The sequence below is a fragment of the Brachyistius frenatus genome, unplaced genomic scaffold (genome assembly GCF_029030835.1).
Source record: "Brachyistius frenatus isolate BFR_SWC_R1_liver_20210118 unplaced genomic scaffold, ASM2903083v1 Contig_5, whole genome shotgun sequence".
NCBI classification, from domain to species: Eukaryota; Metazoa; Chordata; class Actinopteri; family Embiotocidae; genus Brachyistius; species Brachyistius frenatus.
This window is the reverse complement of record NW_027210604.1, coordinates 4,970,001-4,987,522: the sequence shown is the minus strand read 5'-3', so window position 1 is coordinate 4,987,522 and position 17,522 is coordinate 4,970,001. Positions and strand designations below refer to the sequence as shown.

Sequence of the window (17,522 nt, the reverse complement as noted above, 5' to 3'; positions counted from 1 at the left end):
GTTGGGTTTCACATGACAATAGCAATTTGCTGTAGCTCTTCCATACTTCCATACTATATATATATATATATATATACACACACACATATATATATATATATTATATATATATTTATAACTTTTCAAAAGCAGAGTTACTAGGTGCTTCACATTGTTCTAGTCAGAGTTTCATTTTCAGGCCACTTTGTACCCCGACACTCCTGTATTTCAAAGGCAAAAAAAAAAAAAAAAAAAAAAACTTCTACCCCGGACGTCCTTTCATGCTCACCGCAGCAGTCACAGGGTGCTCATCACAGAATGCGTCACGACGGTCTCTGGAGATTCTTATTCATCCAGCTCGTGGTCAGAGGCTTGAAGAAGCCTTTCGGATGAGAGGTGGAAACATTTTTGCGAAATTCAACCAAGTCCAGTTGCCTTTGGATAACGCTGAGATTGACACATTTCTACACACTGTTTTTAAAAAAATTTTTACAGATAGCATGTTGCATTGTTGATCACACCAGAGCTGCTTGTTATCAAGTCATTAAACTCCATGAGTCCCTTTAAGACTGATTTTCCTCATAAAACGGTTCAGTTCAGTTCTAAAATCGACTTCAGTTTTTGATCATTGTAATGCAGTGATTAAGTATATATTAACGGATTGCACTTCTTTTACTTGAGCTCGGCCGAAATGCAGGATCTCTACTTGTTAAGGAGTATTTTTTTTTTTTTTTTGCATTGCTTCGGTGCTGCTTTTACCGCACTAAAGGATCTGAGGGCGTCTTCCACCAGACAGTCCAGTATTCAGCCAGTCAAGTCATAGCTTGGGGAGCTGGTGTCCACGTCTGCAGCTCCGCTCCGTCTGATCCTAAAAGATAACGCCGCTTGGTCAGGTCTGCGTGCTCATTCGCCAGCTCTCAGTCACAGACCCATTTGCTTCTTGTGTGGCAGCCACTCGTACACAATTGATGATTACGTGCTCCTGACAGCTTGATCTGGCTCAGTGTAGGAGGTCAACCCAGAATTATCTCATGAGTCAGAGTCCTTGTTATTTTTCTGAATGGGAGACTTTCACCAATGTGGTTTGGTGAGTTTGGATCAATTTCCACATGAAGACAGTTTACAATTACAATCACATTGACTTTGGCTGCGCATGCAGGCTTTTTTTTTTTTTTTTTGTATCCTTTCCTGGATAAATAAATGCTTCTATAAATTGTCAACTTCTCTCATTTTAAGTCTTACTCAGGAATCCAGAGAGTCATTGCACCGGTTTCCTTCCAGGCACGATACCAGAGTCCACACCCTCCTCCTCCAGAAACCTATCTAAATATCTCTGCGAGCTTCTTTCAGCTCGCTGACTACCGCAGGGAAGCATTAATGTCGTTTAACAAGCTCTGCGTTTACAGTGAATACCAAACACACCCTCTTCCTCTTTCCTCATCCCTGTAAGCTCGCTACTGATAAACATTACATTCATCTGGCAGATGCTTTTGTCCAAACACAGCTACACCAAGTGAATTAAGACTCGGGAACAAGAGCCAGAAATCACCAAAAACTGGAACACACGGCTCCGAACCCTTTGAACTGGGAGCTTCATCACTTCATTTAGCGTCTCGATGGCTGTAGTCTGCCTTTCACGCGCTCGCTTAATGCATGAGTGTAGTGGAGCTTCTCCCAAATCTGTTTGTTGTCCCATAAAGAAACCATACCACTTAATTAAGGGAATTTTAAGTTTATGACGGAGTATTCTGCTCCATGGCTTGCCATGTTTTGCTCGACGTTTTACAAACAACATCACATTTTATGAATTGAAATGATATTTAAGCTCGTATAGATTCTTTTCCAACTGACCACTTGTTTATTGCAGTGTAATAGGCTCGCACTCCGCTGCAGTTCAGCTCGGGTCAGATTACTCCAGCTGTGCTGCGTCTGACACGTAAAGCCCGGTTTCTCTTCGTTCCCCTTGCAGAGACACGCGCACGCACACACACACACACACACACAGACACGCATGCATTGCTCATCCTTTATTGTGCAGTTCAGTCAGGTTTAGAAGTAATCTACCGTGTATTCAGAGCCTTGCCTCCACCTCTCGGCTCAGTACGGTCGGGTTGCGTTCTGCCGAGCTCTGCTCCGCTCTCAGAGCGCCTGTGTTCGGTGACATCAGCCTTCAAGTATGCAGTCCTTCGTGGGCCGAGCCAGATGAGATCGGGTGGCCTCATTCATCTCAAGGTGCTGTCTGCTCCCCTCCGCTGCAGCGTTACCGCTCTCCCTCGGCTGAGATGGGTTAAATAAGGGCGACCAGAGGTTTGGTTTGTTGTGTAGCGGTAATCTTTGCACTTTTTTTTTTTTTTTTTTTTTCTTCCGGGATGCTCTGCCTTAAATCCACGTTGATTCCAGAGTGGTTGTGTGCGGCCTCTGCAATAATTTACGGGAGCGGTGGTGATTGGAGATCATTTTTGCCATTGTTTACAGGTTGCAGTAGTGCAGCTTGTACTACTATATCTGTTTATATTGGGCGACATGATGATACAGGGGCTAAATTAACAGGAGAGGTTATATATCATTTATTCGCACTGCTTGCACTACTGTTGCTGTGGTGCCTCATCAGTACTGAAGTAATAAAGAGTAATGAAATGTTGATGTTGTTATTAAGTGCTAAAGATCCATTGTGCAACTTAATGAGGTTTACTCCCAGCTGGTGATATGTTAATTTTCCATATTGCCAATTCCAATTTGACTGACGTCTTCGGTTGCGTCGATTAAAATACATGTTTTGTGTGTGTGGGAACGTCTTAAGTTCCTCGTGCTTGTGAAGATTATTCTTGAAGCTCATCCTCACTGCAGGCCCTGATTACCCAACTCATAACGTAGCTGATGGGTTTTACATATGCAGAATGAGCTGCTGAGGCTCTTTGATGTTTACTTGCACAGGAATGCGAGTGCTTCAGTGTCTGTGCCACCCAGTTCTTCCTAATGTCTCCGCCATGCGTTTCCCTCCCGTTCTCCAGACTCGTAACGCATTGTTTCGTTTTTCGCGTCCCTCAGAACGAAGACAAGCGTAACCTCACTTTGGGCGGCCATGTTGGATTCGACAGCCTCCCTGACCAACTGGTCAGTAAATCGGTCACACAGGGATTTTGTTTCAACATTCTGTGTGTGGGTGAGTACAAACGATGTGTTTGTGCGATGACGGATTGTTTCATATGTTGTATACAATTAGTAATTTGTCGAAATGTCACGTTGAAACTACTCGTGTTTCTCTGCCCGGATCTTTACTTGATTTACTTTCTTCCAGACAACATGTGTAGCCACAGAAAAACAGAATCATCTTGTTGTTGTTGTTGTTGACGTGAAAGAAATATACAGGACTCCTCCACTAGCTGCTGCAGTAAAAATCCATGTCTGAAAGCTGATGAATTGCTCCCCGGTGACTCTCTCTCTCTCTCTCCCTCTCTCCCTCCCCCCCCTTCTCCTTCTCTTCCGACGACCGTTCGCAGGAGAGACTGGCATCGGGAAATCGACATTAATGAACACGCTCTTTAACACCATGTTTGAGAACGAAGAGGCGAGCCATTACCAGAACGGCGTGTACCTGCGGCCGCGAACGTACGACCTGCAAGAAAGCAACGTCCACCTCAAACTGACGATCGTTGACACCGTCGGCTTCGGTGATCAGATCAACAAAGAGGACAGGTGAGCACGGGGGGAACTTCCGATCAGTGACGCGGAGACAGTCACGTGACACAAATGTGTCTGGAACGTTCGGTTAAAACTGGTTGAAAGTTTGACTTTCTGCATTTTATATTTGCAAAATGACAACCCCATAGTTTAGCCCTCGCGTTGTCAGGGATCCAAACGAGACAAACAGACTCAAACTAATATCACTGCAGACTTCTGCGCATTTTTCTTGTCTCTCTGTGTGATGAAAGAAAAGGAAGATGTGGGACGGCAATGAAGAGGAAATTGTAGATTTTTTTAATTTTTTTTTTTTTTATATCCAGCTGTGGAATGAAGTGTCCTTGTTGTGGCCTAGCCAGCGAGCAGCACTCTCACGCCCTTTGATAGCAGCTCTCTCTGTAGGCCGTATAAACCAGCATGCTGAAGGAGCGACCCTCCAGTGGACTGTGAAGCACACGGAGAGAGCTTCAAAAGGTCAGAGTTGGCGCATTCCTCAGCGAAGATTGAAGATAGATGTGAGGGAAGAGGAAGGACAGACGACTAAACATGGTGCTGACTGAGTAAATAGAAACGTTGTTTTTTTTAACATGGGTTTCTCTCCGAGCTGTAAAATGTCAGTGATGTGGGACATCCTGGTGTTGAAAAGTAGACAAGGTAGTCTTTTAAAAAAATTTTTTTATTGGTTTTAGGAGTAAAGATGTCTGTGTTTTATGCTGAAGGTTATCAAGAGTTCTTGAGTAAGGACTTTAAGTAGGCACTTCTGATATTTCCGGTTCCACAAGTTACTTGTTTTGACGATACCTTGATGTAAAAATGTCTCCTTATATCCCTGAAACTGCATTTTGGGCTCTTTTCTCATAAGTGTTTTGCAGTGTGTTGACACGAGCTTGTGGGGAACGTTTCAGTCCCTTTGAAGCACTGCGGGAGTCTGTGCGACTGATTGTGGGTTCAAGAGGGCTTTCAGAGGTTCGACACAAGTGTTTTTTTTTTAACATGTTTGCTCATGAATGTCGCCTGTGATGGCTGGAAGAAAAGGGAAAGCAGAGATGACATCAGCTGAAACCAATGAGGCTGAAATGGTCGTGCCGTGCCCAAATATAGCAGAATTAACATTAACAATGCAACTCATCGGGGAGCCACAGCAATGTCTGCTCAATAATGTTGGAGTCTCACACTCCTACACAGATTATCACAATCAAATTATCATAATCGCACAGATGTATAGTCTGAACATTAAACCAAAACTGTGACTATTATCTGCAGTGACTAATGAACCACAACACAAGAAGCTTGCATTTCAGGCAGCTATGATGCACTTTGTTAAGAATGCGGTTGGCTTTTAATTGTCTTGTTTTCATCTCCCCAAATGAAATGAGTTAAAGCTGCGGAGTAAAATACACTGTTCCAAACAAACATGGTTTGAATATGATTTAAAACATGTTTTGAAGAGAGTCACGGCCCTCCTAATCAGGCTGGGTACTGTTTTGGTGTTAAAAGTCATTGAAAACAGCTTTCAGACAAACAAATAAAAAAAAAAAAAGTTAACTATCATGTTTATTATAAATGATGGAGTAATGTTGTATTTAATGCACTTTGATTCTCTGCTAAGTATTTTGATATTCCCACTAGAACTACACCGTTAGAAGTTTGTTACAATAAATCCCACTGAAACGTCACCAGTAAAACACCGACTTCATCTTGTCCTGACATCATGATTGGAAATATAATAGTATCCATATAGATTATTAGGGTCGATAATATCTTTAAGTGCAGCGACCCTGCAATGTGTCTTGTTAGGTCAATTTGAATTGGTTTGATATACTGTAAGTTCTGATAAATCGGATAAATCTGCTCCCAATAAAATCAGCGACACCATTTCAAAATTGTAGATAACCCAAGAACATGAAGTGTCCGCCCACACATGCAAAGTACTTCAGAAAATAATTTCCAAGATTTTTGTTCTCTCTATATATTAATTCTTTTCACTGATTTACGGGTACTTTAGGCTCCAAAGGCGGCCGCAACTCTGACAACGGACAGGATGTTTTGCAGCCACTGTGATTGGTTTCAACCAGACTTCCATAAGCTGAATACAAATTTCATGCAGCACTAAGCTCCAAGCTCAGATCTTGGCATTGAATCAGATCGCACAGTGACTCTTTTCTATTCATTACCAATGCTTGAATACGAAGACAAATATTTTGCCTTTACCCACAGCCATAAATCCTAACAGTTTGTCTCTGGTTCTCTCCACAGTTACAAACCCATCGTCGACTACATTGACACTCAGTTTGAAAACTATCTCCAGGAAGAGCTGAAGATCAAACGCTCGCTCTTTAACTACCACGACACCAGGATCCACATCTGCCTTTATTTCATTGCCCCGACAGGACACTCGCTCAAGTCGCTGGACCTCGTCACCATGAAAAAACTGGACAGCAAGGTACACACAAGTCACACACACACACACACACACACACACACACACACACACACACACACACACACACACACACACACACACACACACACACACACACACACACACACACCTCGTCCTTTTCTTTTGTTTAAATGATATCAGTGTTGCTGAAATCTGACCTCCCTTTCACTGTGACCGGTGTGAATTTCCCTGAAATGTGTTGATCCCCAATCTGTCTGCCGGGGTGAGGACAATCTGTCTCCATAAAGGAAAAAAGAAAAAAATTCCAGTGAACGTGCAAGTTTCCATTTCATTGTATAGGATTTCACATGGTATTCTTTGGAGTGAACGTATTTGGCTTTTTATGAGGAAAAGGATTCATGTTTAAACTTTTAACAGCCTGATTTTGGGGAAGACAGGCACCCTCTTTGAGCAGTTTGATACTGAAAAGCCAACATATTTCATATGTTATGGTCGCTATCCAGTAACATTTTCTAAATTGCAATCCATTTAAAAAAAACAAAAAACTTTATGTTAGATAAAACTCAAAAATACAGCCTCATCATGCCCATTTTGACTAATTCTGAGTCCCAGTTTGAAATATCTGCATGTTTACAGGTCAACACGCAGCTGCATACGAGTCAATAGTCACATTCAGAAAACAAATTGAGTTTTGGCGTTTTCATTGCTGCTCTAGCGCGAGTATTACTACACAGATCATTGCCTGGCGGTTGTGTGTTTTACCATACATCCGATGAGTCAGAGACACAATCACTGGCATGGCCTCATTTAGACAACTGGTGGAACAAAAAAAAAATCTCATTACAGCAACGCTTGGCGTGTGAAAGAAGGAGAGGGGCGACTTTTAGTGGGGCAGTACAGCGTCAGAAAGGGCAAGTTAAATTTAAGATCGAAGTTAAAGCCATGTTGTATATAAGATTTTATTATTGAGCTACAAAATATTTTGTATCAGTGGTCATTGCCCGGATTTTCCGTGAATTTTTCCTCTTCCTATTTTTATTTTTTTATTTTTCTGATGCTCACGCTGCCTCACGGTCCCTTTCTTTTGTAATTCTGACTTCTGGCAGTATTTATTGTAAACAAAGATGTTTTTTTTCTATAGGTAGAATAACACAAATGATGGGCAGGGTTTTAATCCTAAATCATGATTTCATGGGAATCTTCCAGGATGTCACCCTCGACACATTTCAAAGCACATGTTCAGAAAAAACAAACGAACAGGTGTGACAGAGAAAGAGACCGTTAAAGTCCACAAGTGAAAGATTTGTGTCTTCAGTTCAGTAGGAGCTTGTTTAACTTCAAGGGCCATAAGAAGAGAAAACCTCCTTCGGGGTTTTATTAACTCGAGTATGTGGGGAGGTGTGAAATATTTTGTGGATCAGCAAACATCCACATTTCACTCCGTCTTTGGCTTTGACATCTGCAAGCACTTAAACTGAGAGAGTGGCGTGTAGAGGCAGTGTGGGTTTTGTTTGTGCATTTGCATGACTTGTCATGAAGTCACAACACTGTAAGGTTCAGTCATTGAATATTGTTGCATCGCTCGAATTGATCCGCAGCGTCCCGGGTTTCACTGTATTCTAACTACTAATAGCACTACTCTAGGGAATGACAAAGTGGCAGCTTCAGCTCTGTTTGTTTCCGTTGATGCAATAATAATAAATCCACAACAAAGCAGATGGTCAGCTTGTGACAAAACCTGCCGTCTTACCACTGCCAACTATCAACGCATGGCTGTGCATCTCTGCCAAATTTCTCCTTATACTCTGTAATGACAGGAGACCTCAGCTAAATGTCCCTCTAAAGTGGTTTATGAGGACTTCAGAAGAAAAATATTTATAATTTAAGGAGTTTAATCCCACATTTCTTCCTCCATATGCATATATATATATATATATATACATTTTACTCCTCGGACCTCCACAACACACAAACTTTATGCCCTTTTTCATTTTATGTCAGTTAAATTAGTGAAATGGTAGGGGTTGTGTTATGAGCAAAATATATATGCAGGACTATTATTCTCAGATTATGTCAGTAGTAGAGCTTTTAAAGAATCCCATCCATTATCTATAGTGGCTTTATCCTATCCCAGCTCACTTTGGGCGGAGGGACCGAAGACTGGACAGTCTATCACAGGGCCAACACGTAGAGACAGAACCAATGGGCAATTTTTAGAATCACCAATTAACCTGCCACGCATGTCTTTGGACGGCAGGAGGAAGCCCGAGTACCCGGAGAGAGCCCACGCAGGCACAGGGAGCCCGGGATCGAACCAGGAACCATTTCACTGTGGTGACAGTGCTAACCACTGCACCACTGTGCTGCCCCCTTTAAAGAATATATGTGCAAAATATTATAGCTCCATCCATTAATTAAGGTGTTTTACTTTCTTCCTTTTGTACAAGTCTGAGGAAGACATCTTCTTCCAGCAGTGCAAGTAGGAGGTGACCTGATGAATTTTTAATTAAGACAATGAATTTTTTTTGTCATTTAAAAGTTGAATTTCTTCCTCAAAGCCAACAACCAAACTTTGTGAGCTACCAGAAACACTTAACACTTTTATTGAAGTTGAACTTGTCTGACAGGATATTGTTATTGAGTCCTAAAAGGAAACCAGAATACTGTTCTGACCTGAGAGGAAACCTACACAAACTTCAGATAGAGTTTCTTGCTGTGAGACGGTGGCGCTGACCACTGGGCCTCTGTTCCGTCTTTACCAGCCAACAGAGCGATCAAAACCTGGCACACTGTGTTTGCCAACTGTCTCCCGATACCATCCAAATCACTACAGCAAACACAGCGAAATCTCTGTGCCCCCTGCTTCAAACCACGACATGGTAACTTACCTGAGCTAAATATACCTTCTTTATTTCTGCTTTATGATCCACAGAAAAGCAGCTAACATGAGATACATGGGTTTGTTATTATATAGCACCATTCTCTCCCTAAATGTGAGTGAAAGTAAATTGCTGACCTCAGCTAAATCTCCCCATAGATTTATGTGCCACTTTCTCTTTCTTGTGAACCTTCAGTTTGTCTGTGAGGGGCCTTTTAAGTTATTCACGTTACTCTTTCAATTGCACGGCATTGGAATGTGTAACATAGCAGCAATGTTGGCAGGCACTTTTATCCATAATGATTTACAGCACTGGAAGTGCAACAATAGACTGAGTGGGTGGTCATGGTGTGGACCACGACCTCTGCTGCTCCGTCCCAGCAATCTTTCCACAATGTGCAATATGACCGCTGTTTTATCTGAAAGCAAGCCGGTGCTGAGTGACCACAGTGTAGATGTGACACTGTTTTGTTTTGCTGGGCAGATGGACTTTACGCACTGGTCTTTTTCTGCAGACTCTCACAGGCAATATTTGCAGAATCTGCAAACAAAACTCAGCCTTTGCACTTTTAGTAGTTTTTGTTATCTTGTTTCTCATTTCTGGGCTCTAGATATTTCCAGAGTAGCCACACACAGTACTTGCCCAAAAGTTGCCCAAAGTTACAAATAAATTAGGACTTAGTGATTTTTCAATAAACTCAATCCCTGTTTAGTTTAAAAAAATCTAAAAAAAAAGGCACTTCAAGTTTCCAGACACTAAAGTGACAGGTTTAAATCAATGTTTTGTCGAGCCTTCAGTCCAAAACATAAATGTATACAGATCTAACACTGAGAAAATCCGCAAACCTTCACATTTTAGAGGCTGGAAGTGGTGCTTGTTTGGTATTTTAGCTGGCTTAATTACTGAAATTAGTACCAAAGTTAATGGTGATTAATCTCTGACAATTATTGAACAAATTGTCTCTGCACTAAAAATCAATCATACAAGTGTTACCTTCTGGTCACCATGAACACATTTGATTGCCATGAGAAGCATTTAAGGGACGGCTCCGTCTTCACTAGAGCAAAAATGGATCATCCTCAATCATGTTTTTGCTTTCTCTGAGTCACATTCACGTTAAGGAGAGCATCACTGTGTGTAACTATTATGTTTAATCTGGAATCTTAAAATAAATGAGCAGAGCTGTCTTGCCTTCCAGATAACTGTCACAGGAAAATCCAGGGAAACAGACCAGAATCAGCTTTTCCCCTCAGTCTGTAGATTTTACTGTCCGGACTAGACAATGGTGTTTTTTTTGTTTGTTTTTTGTAAACGGGGTCCGAGTCACCTCTCTCTACAGCTGCTGGTTGAAGGCCCAGCAGAGTGAGTGCGCTTTTTTTGCTGGACGAAGGCAGGAAGACAGATAAAAGTCTGGAAAAGGTGTCCTTTGTTTTAAATCTTTTTGTTTTTTATGTACGCAATCATAACACCTAATTATCTAATATTAGGACATAGAGGATTCAGTTTGTTTCGGGTCATTTGGTAAACAAGGAATGATATGTCCTGCTAACGTTTAAAGTGTCTTTTAGTCAAACCTATATGGTTTGATTGATGGGAAGCACAGAAGGAGAGATGTGACACCGTAATACTATCGAGGACAGATATTCATCGGTATTCAAACAACAAACAATGGAGAGTTAGTTGTTGTAGTTCGGCCCACTTCACAACACGAGCAGCAAATTAAGCTGTTTTAGAACCCGTGTTATCTGATACATCTAAATCTGTCCTCCTTCTCAGTTATAAATCTAAACACGCAGACATTTTACACATATTTAATGACCAGTGTGACTCCAAGCGCATCGTTGTCTAAACATCCATAAATCTGTAGAATTCCAAGTAAGAAAGATGCTCCTTAAACCTCCAGAACGGCCTGAGAATCATCATATTTTACATTTTTTATTTCAGTATCAGAGTAATCCAGTAACAGCTGCGTCTACATTCCTGTTATCATTGCAATACTTTTAACAGCTACTTTGTCATACTGGTGCTAATTTTCAAACAAACATAGGCTAAAAAAAAAAAAAAAAAAGTTAACTGACCTCGTGGAACATTTGTTGTTTACACTCTCCAGAGTCTCCAAATTAAGGCAACATTAAATCCAAACACTAAGCAGAGTAGATTATTAGTCCTCAAAATTAAGCAACACAAGAATATTAAAGGGGATCCATTAACTTCACCTTCTTGCTTTTTGCTTTATAACTATTTTTCGACATTACTAAGGCTCAGCCTGTACCAGCATTGTTCTTATATCCAGTGAACACTCTCCTTCACGCAGATGTATTTTCAGCTTGTGGAAGATGAAAGAACATAATGGCAAAAATAGCTTTGATGTGAAGGGCTTTGATGTAAAGCTGGTGTTCCTGGTTGTTCAGAACAAACACTAAGAACTATTTAGGAATTCTCTTTGGTCAGCTGGGAATAGCCAGCTGTGTGAAGTGGACAAATATCAATGACCAGGTCCAACCGTTTAACCTCCCATCTGCTCCAGTAGCCATACAGGGCTGTTGTCAGCGCTAGATAGTGATTAGAGAGCATGGTTTGTTAAATAAGGGTTAAAACATGATACTTGCTGCCCTGCTGCAAATTAATGATCCAATAAAGTATGATGAGGTTGTAATTTGACTCCTAACAAGCTCAGGCTTCTGCTCTGAGGCACACTGTGGTATTGATGAGGGAATCTGTGGGAGTCCTCCCCATCTTCCCAGTTTGAGATTTGGGTAACGCAGCCATACAGAGGAATGCAGACAAACTGTGTGTTGATTTCCCTACATCTGCTACTAATTGAAGACGGAGCCATAGCTTGCTTTCATAATCACTGTTTGTTTTATGTATCTTTTTGTGGTTCTGACTGAGTTAATTCACTGCTCAGTTTTGCTGCATTTGGTGGAGAGTTGGTTCACGACATGGTGACAAAAAGGAGTTAAGTGTCATCTGTAATTCTCTGAAAATGAGGTTGGTTCTCTGTGCATCTCCTCTCATTGTGTTGAGGTGTTTTGAACCTGCCAGCGGTAATCATCATCAGGCACAAAGATGCATGTCGGACCAGGCTAAAACAAACCATTCCATGATAAATGCCATGTATACGTTTTAACATAAAGCAGTATGGGAATACATACACATTTTTGGCCGACTCAACCATAATCCCCTGCTCCTTTTCCTCATCCTCTCCTCAGGTCAACATCATTCCCATCATTGCCAAAGCGGACACAATCTCCAAGAGTGAGCTCCATAAATTCAAAATAAAGATTATGAGTGAGCTGGTGAGCAACGGCGTCCAGATATATCAGTTCCCGACAGATGATGAAGCCGTCAGTGAGATCAATGCCTCCATGAACGTAAGTCACGCTTTGCCACACCAAAAAAAAAAAAAAAAAAAAAAAAAAAGGTCTCAGTTACTTAATGTAAATGATAACATTGGCTGATGATCATGTCAGATCTGTTGACATATGTTGGAAGTAAAAAATAATAGCTTCTTAAGACTTAACACATCTCTATATTGCAAGATTTTTTCCTCAAAGATAACTGACCATGTTTTTAGCACCACGTGTTAAACATCTGGTCACGGCATATGTGGACACCATTTTATGTGCTTTTGACACGTGCTGAAAACTAATGTTTCTCTTCTGTAGACACCTTGTAGTCCCACAAATTTGTGACTGTATACTATATAAATGACCAAAAGCATTTGCAAATGCTAGCCAAACCCGGGAGTGTGTTTATACACATAGAATACACCAGCATTATACATAGTTTTATGTCTGGTTGCACCAGTTTCCCGTTCTTATTCTCTTTCCGTATTAAAAGGAGTTTACGAACTAGATGACAACCCAGACTCCGACAGACCTCGTATGTCATTTTGGACTTTTTCCTAAAAAAAAAAAAAAAAAAAAAACCAACAAAAACAAGTAGTAGAGGAAAGTGAGATACTGAAAAGAAACTGCGTGAAATATAACCAAACATAAGCTGGAGGCTTTTTTTTTTTTGCTCCAGTTGCATGCACAAATGCATTTTCCTCAGAATATTCGTACATTTTTAGTTCCAATTTTGCAATGCCGATGGTGTGTAATTAGTGTTCAAACACACTCATGCACAAATGCAAAAATGGCGAGTTCTCTTCTGGATAAACTGCATTTGCTTTCACAGTATCCCATCTCTATTCAGAGTCGGTCACATCAGCGCCCACACTCACCAGCTTGTTCCTCCGAGCTGCAACCAGCCAGCTGGTTTCAACGCGCCATCTAATTTCTGAGGTGGTTTATCGGGCATGTGTCCCCCCCCCCCCCCCCCCCGATGCCTCGCTGTCGGCCCTAACGAGGCGTAGTAGCTCAGACAGCAACAATAAAGTGTGCGCGTCTTTAATCACTTCAACAAAACAAGCCTCTCAGCCCCAACGGAGCCACATGTTAAACGTAAAAACGAGCTCTGGTGCAGCTCGCATGTAAACACTTCGCTCTGGTGTGGTCTGGTTGTGAAAGATAAGAGAGTCAACACACACAGTGAAACACGTTTTGTCGTTTCACTAAATCTACACAACAGTAGTGAAATTGAACTTGTAAAAGCCTGACTGTGCCCCGAAGAATACTGGCGTGATCTGACCAGAAAATGAACCCTTAAAGAAAGTGTAACTGAGAATATGGGGGAAGCTGGGATTGAGCCCCTGATCATGGCTCCGGTTACATCTCGGGGCTTTTTAACACTCCAACCTCTTTTCCCGTGTAGGCCCACCTGCCGTTTGCTGTGGTCGGGAGCGTGGAAGAGGTCAAAGTGGGGAACAAAACCGTGCGGGCCAGACAGTACCCCTGGGGTGTTGTGCAAGGTGAGACCCGTTCACAAGAAATGCGCTGGTGTTTGCGTGTCACAGGCAAACGCAACAGTGAGTACATTAAGGGGTCGGTGTTTGTTTAATTAACTTCATTCTCCAGAGTTTGACGGCTCAACCGCATTTGCAAATGCCAAAACCAAGACGCTGACCGTTATAAAAATAATTGTCAATCATTTCTGACCTCAACAAAACGGCATATGTGGACAGCATTTTATGTGCTTTTGACACATGCATGTCTGACACTTCAAGTTCTCCTCAAACAACCAAGACACAATATCATTACTTGAACTGTGGTGCAATCTCGAATATGTCATTCTACGAGTTTGCAGCGGTTTCTTGTTTTTTCCTGTATCGTGAATGTGTCTGATGGTGGTCATGGGTGTGTGAGGTTTGAGGAAGTGCATGGCTCAGTGTCTTTCCGCCCATGTTTTAGTGTTCACGTGGATGTTTTCATTAAGAGCCATCCTAAACAGTAGGTGTGTATTGGAAGTGCATAATAGGAACTGGAGCAAGAATTAGTCATAGAAAAGCAACTTAATCTGCAGCTATTTTAGTCATCGACTAATTACTTCAAAACACAGATGATGAAATACCTCTCGTCAGACAAAGCAAAATCTTGGATCGTATGATTCGCCATCAATGACAAACTGTGTTGGAGCTGCTGTAAAGGACACGTCTGTCGTTTTGAGGATGTTTTATTCCAAAGCTGAGCGTCTGTCGGTGTCCTTGGTGAGAGCTGCTTCCTGCTCATGGCAGAGTGGCGAGTGCATCCCACAGTTTTGCCTGTTTATTTATACTCGCCTGGTTAGAGCGGGATGACTTCATGCAGAGTGACACTGAAGTGAAGGGCGAGTGGGTAGAGATTGTTTTGCCTGAGTGAGTCTGTGTGTGTGTGTGTGTGTGTGCGTTGGAGATATGTATATTGTTATATGTCAAGTTCTCTTTATGTTCACGGACGGTATGTTTCCCCGCCTGTGTGTTCCTGGCGTGGATGTGCGCCTGCGTGTTGGCGCGCATGCGTTGCCCATGGAGACGTCGCCTCTCGTGGCAGGTTGTGTTTCCCACAGCTCATTCCTCTGTGTTTGTCACTGATGGTAAACAGTTTAATTTAATAATGTCACGCAGAGATGTGCTGTGAGAATGTTGCTGCTCACGTGGGAGTTATCCTCTCAGAGAAACTCCCTCCCTCCCTTCCTCCATCTCTCTCGCTCTCTCTCTCTCTCTCCTTCACTTCCTCCTTGGTTTGCAGCGCTCTCTCGCCCATCCTCTCCTCTCTCCATTATCCACTGACCACTCTCATTCCCCCAACCCTCAGAGGACACGCTGTGGTTATTTATAAAGCCTGCTGTGTGTCTCCTGGGGGACAGATTTCTCTGGAGTACGAGGCTGCGGTCCAGTCCAGCAACAGACAGATCAGAGCTGTGTGCAAAGAGTTAGCTCAGCTTTACTGTAAGCTCATTTCTTTGGGATTTGTCTCCATCACCAAAGATGTTTTCCTTAGTGTGTCAATCAACAAGAGTGTATACACAGGTTTTATACTGTGTATACAGGAAGTAAGCAGAGAAGTGTTTATTAATGCATTTATTCAAAACTATAGCTCCTCTCGTGAGCATTCGTAAGTGCAGGCTGGTGCGTAAACAGATGATAAAAGACTACAGTATGAAATATATCTTAATGGGAGAGGTTATAATTGCTGACCAACACTAAACACTTTGAAGTGGGTTTGTTTTTTTTATATCTTCTGACAGCTACATTATAGTATGTCATAAATCATTTATTAAATGTTTATGTTGATAAATGCTAAACAGGAGATTTGCAGTGTGACCCAAGAAAGTAATCAGCTGGTAGGAGAATTCAGTAAAACAAAATCTACATGTGTAATTTGTTTGTAAGCTGTGTTTATCCCAGTCATGTTCGAATAAAGCGGGGCGATATTTTAAAAGAAGATTAGCTCGGATAAGGCTGCTGTATTCGTTTTGGGAAACAACTATTTGGACACTGTAGGGAAAGGAAATCCTGTTAGTCTGAAGCAGTTCATTTTGTATTCTTTGTTCTTTTGCGTGCCTAATTATCTCATCAACTTTATTCATCTTCCGAAACCGCGAGAGTCTGGACTTGACGGGACGCGACGCAAAGAAAACTGCTTTCCTTCTTAGCCAGGCCTGCTTCCACACCGATGGTTCATCATTCATACAACGCGCTTTGTGACAGTATCTGATGACCGAGGCAGAAGAAGACAGAAGACTCTGTGTCTTCCAGCGGTCGTGCGACTGAGAGGAGGATCTCTGTCAGTGGAAACAGTTTGTTCATGCCAGATGTCACATACATGGGTTTTGGTAACCTCTCGAGGAGCCATGAGAAGTTTCCATTGACTTGAAGAGAGACAGAAGAAGGACTGTCTACTAACAAAAAGAGTAACTGATGCAAGCTCTGTGTGTGTGTGTGTGTGTGTGTGTGTGTGTGTGTGTGTGTGTGTGTGTGTGTGTGTGTGTGTGTGTGTGTGTGTGTGTGTGTGTGTGTGTGTGTGTGTGTGTGTGTGTGTGTGGGGGCGGGGGGGTATCTTCCCTCACGATCTTATTGCTCTGTTATCTCTGCACTCCAGACATCTGCGACATGTAGCCGACTCCCGGTATTTCTTCTCTGCAAGCCACCGTATGTTTGTCTGAGTGCGCACACACTTATTGCAGTCATTGTTTGGACATGAACATGGACGTCACGCAGCACCGACTTTGACATTTGGCTCGATTGTTCTCATTTTTTTTTTTTTTGGGGGGGGGGAGGTTAATTCTAGGTTCTACTTAAAACGACACGCAGGCTCAGAGCGGCTCCGTTCCGATTTTATTGTTTCGCAATTTAGATAATGGTGTTTTGTTTTCGACTCAAAATAAACCGCAGTTTTACCGCAAAGCCAGGAGCAGGTGATCAGATGAGAATGTTTAGTGAGTGGGAGACGCTGTTTTCACGTGTCTGTTTTTCATTTGTTTTTGATAACCGCAGATTTATTTCTCCTCTGTGCAAGACGCTTCTGTTTCCATGCGGCTGTGCGCCTGTATCCGTCCGAGTGTGTCAGCAGAGCCTTGTGCTCGGGTATCTGGAGAGCTCAACGCTGCAGTCAGTCAGAGGACTGGCCTTCATTCAGCCCTCAGCAGGGGGGCCAGTGCAGAGAGGCTATTAGATGCCAAATGAACAGGCAGTTTCAGTAGCCTGGATGCAGCCCCAGAGACGCTCACTTTTTTGTGAGTTTTTTTTTTTTTATTTTTTTACTCGTGTTCCTCCACTAACGACTAGCAAAAATACAAGGAAGCAATTTCTACTGCATTAGCTTTTCACATCTTTTTAAAATAATCTTCTGGGTTGTTAAGGGTTAAAAAAAAAAAAAAAAAAAAAAAAAAAAAACGCAACGGGGATGTGATGCTCATTCACTGACTAAGGGAAGTCTTATTTCTTTGTCTGGGGTGTCCGGGGTCCTCGGACACTTTACGTTCCTAAGCTGCATTATTTTATGCTACATTGTGGCTCACTGTCGTTTACTGTGAGGCGTCTCTCTCTTCGTTTGCCACCAGGGACGGCTAAATGCCGTGCTAATTGGTCCTTTTGAACGTCACTGTCGGCGTCTTTGCATCGTCAAAGCTCCCAGCTTGTGGTGGTATTTAAACACAGCGTAGATCTCCCACCGCTGCTACCCGGGGATTCAATTCATCGCTGTACCTGAAAGGCC

General features: G+C 42.3%; 1 protein-coding gene and 1 long non-coding RNA gene across 4 annotated transcripts in view; one reads left to right on the top strand and one right to left on the bottom strand.

Annotated features, from left to right (window-relative positions):
* The window catches only part of septin8a (septin 8a), a 251,550-nt gene that overhangs the window by 220,049 nt on the left and 13,979 nt on the right, over positions 1 to 17,522 (top strand). For all 3 annotated transcript variants that reach the window (XM_069718409.1, XM_069718426.1, XM_069718417.1), the window contains 5 exons: positions 3,028 to 3,142; positions 3,480 to 3,675; positions 5,917 to 6,103; positions 12,156 to 12,317; positions 13,702 to 13,798. In XM_069718409.1, coding sequence (XP_069574510.1) covers positions 3,028 to 3,142; positions 3,480 to 3,675; positions 5,917 to 6,103; positions 12,156 to 12,317; positions 13,702 to 13,798 — 757 coding nt within the window. The remainder of the gene's footprint in view (positions 1 to 3,027; positions 3,143 to 3,479; positions 3,676 to 5,916; positions 6,104 to 12,155; positions 12,318 to 13,701; positions 13,799 to 17,522) is intronic.
* LOC138632819 (uncharacterized) lies at positions 466 to 13,263 on the bottom strand. Its single transcript, XR_011311837.1, has 2 exons — positions 13,172 to 13,263; positions 466 to 2,256 (listed from the first exon to the last, which is right to left on the bottom strand). It is a non-coding gene; the product is annotated as an uncharacterized lncRNA (long non-coding RNA).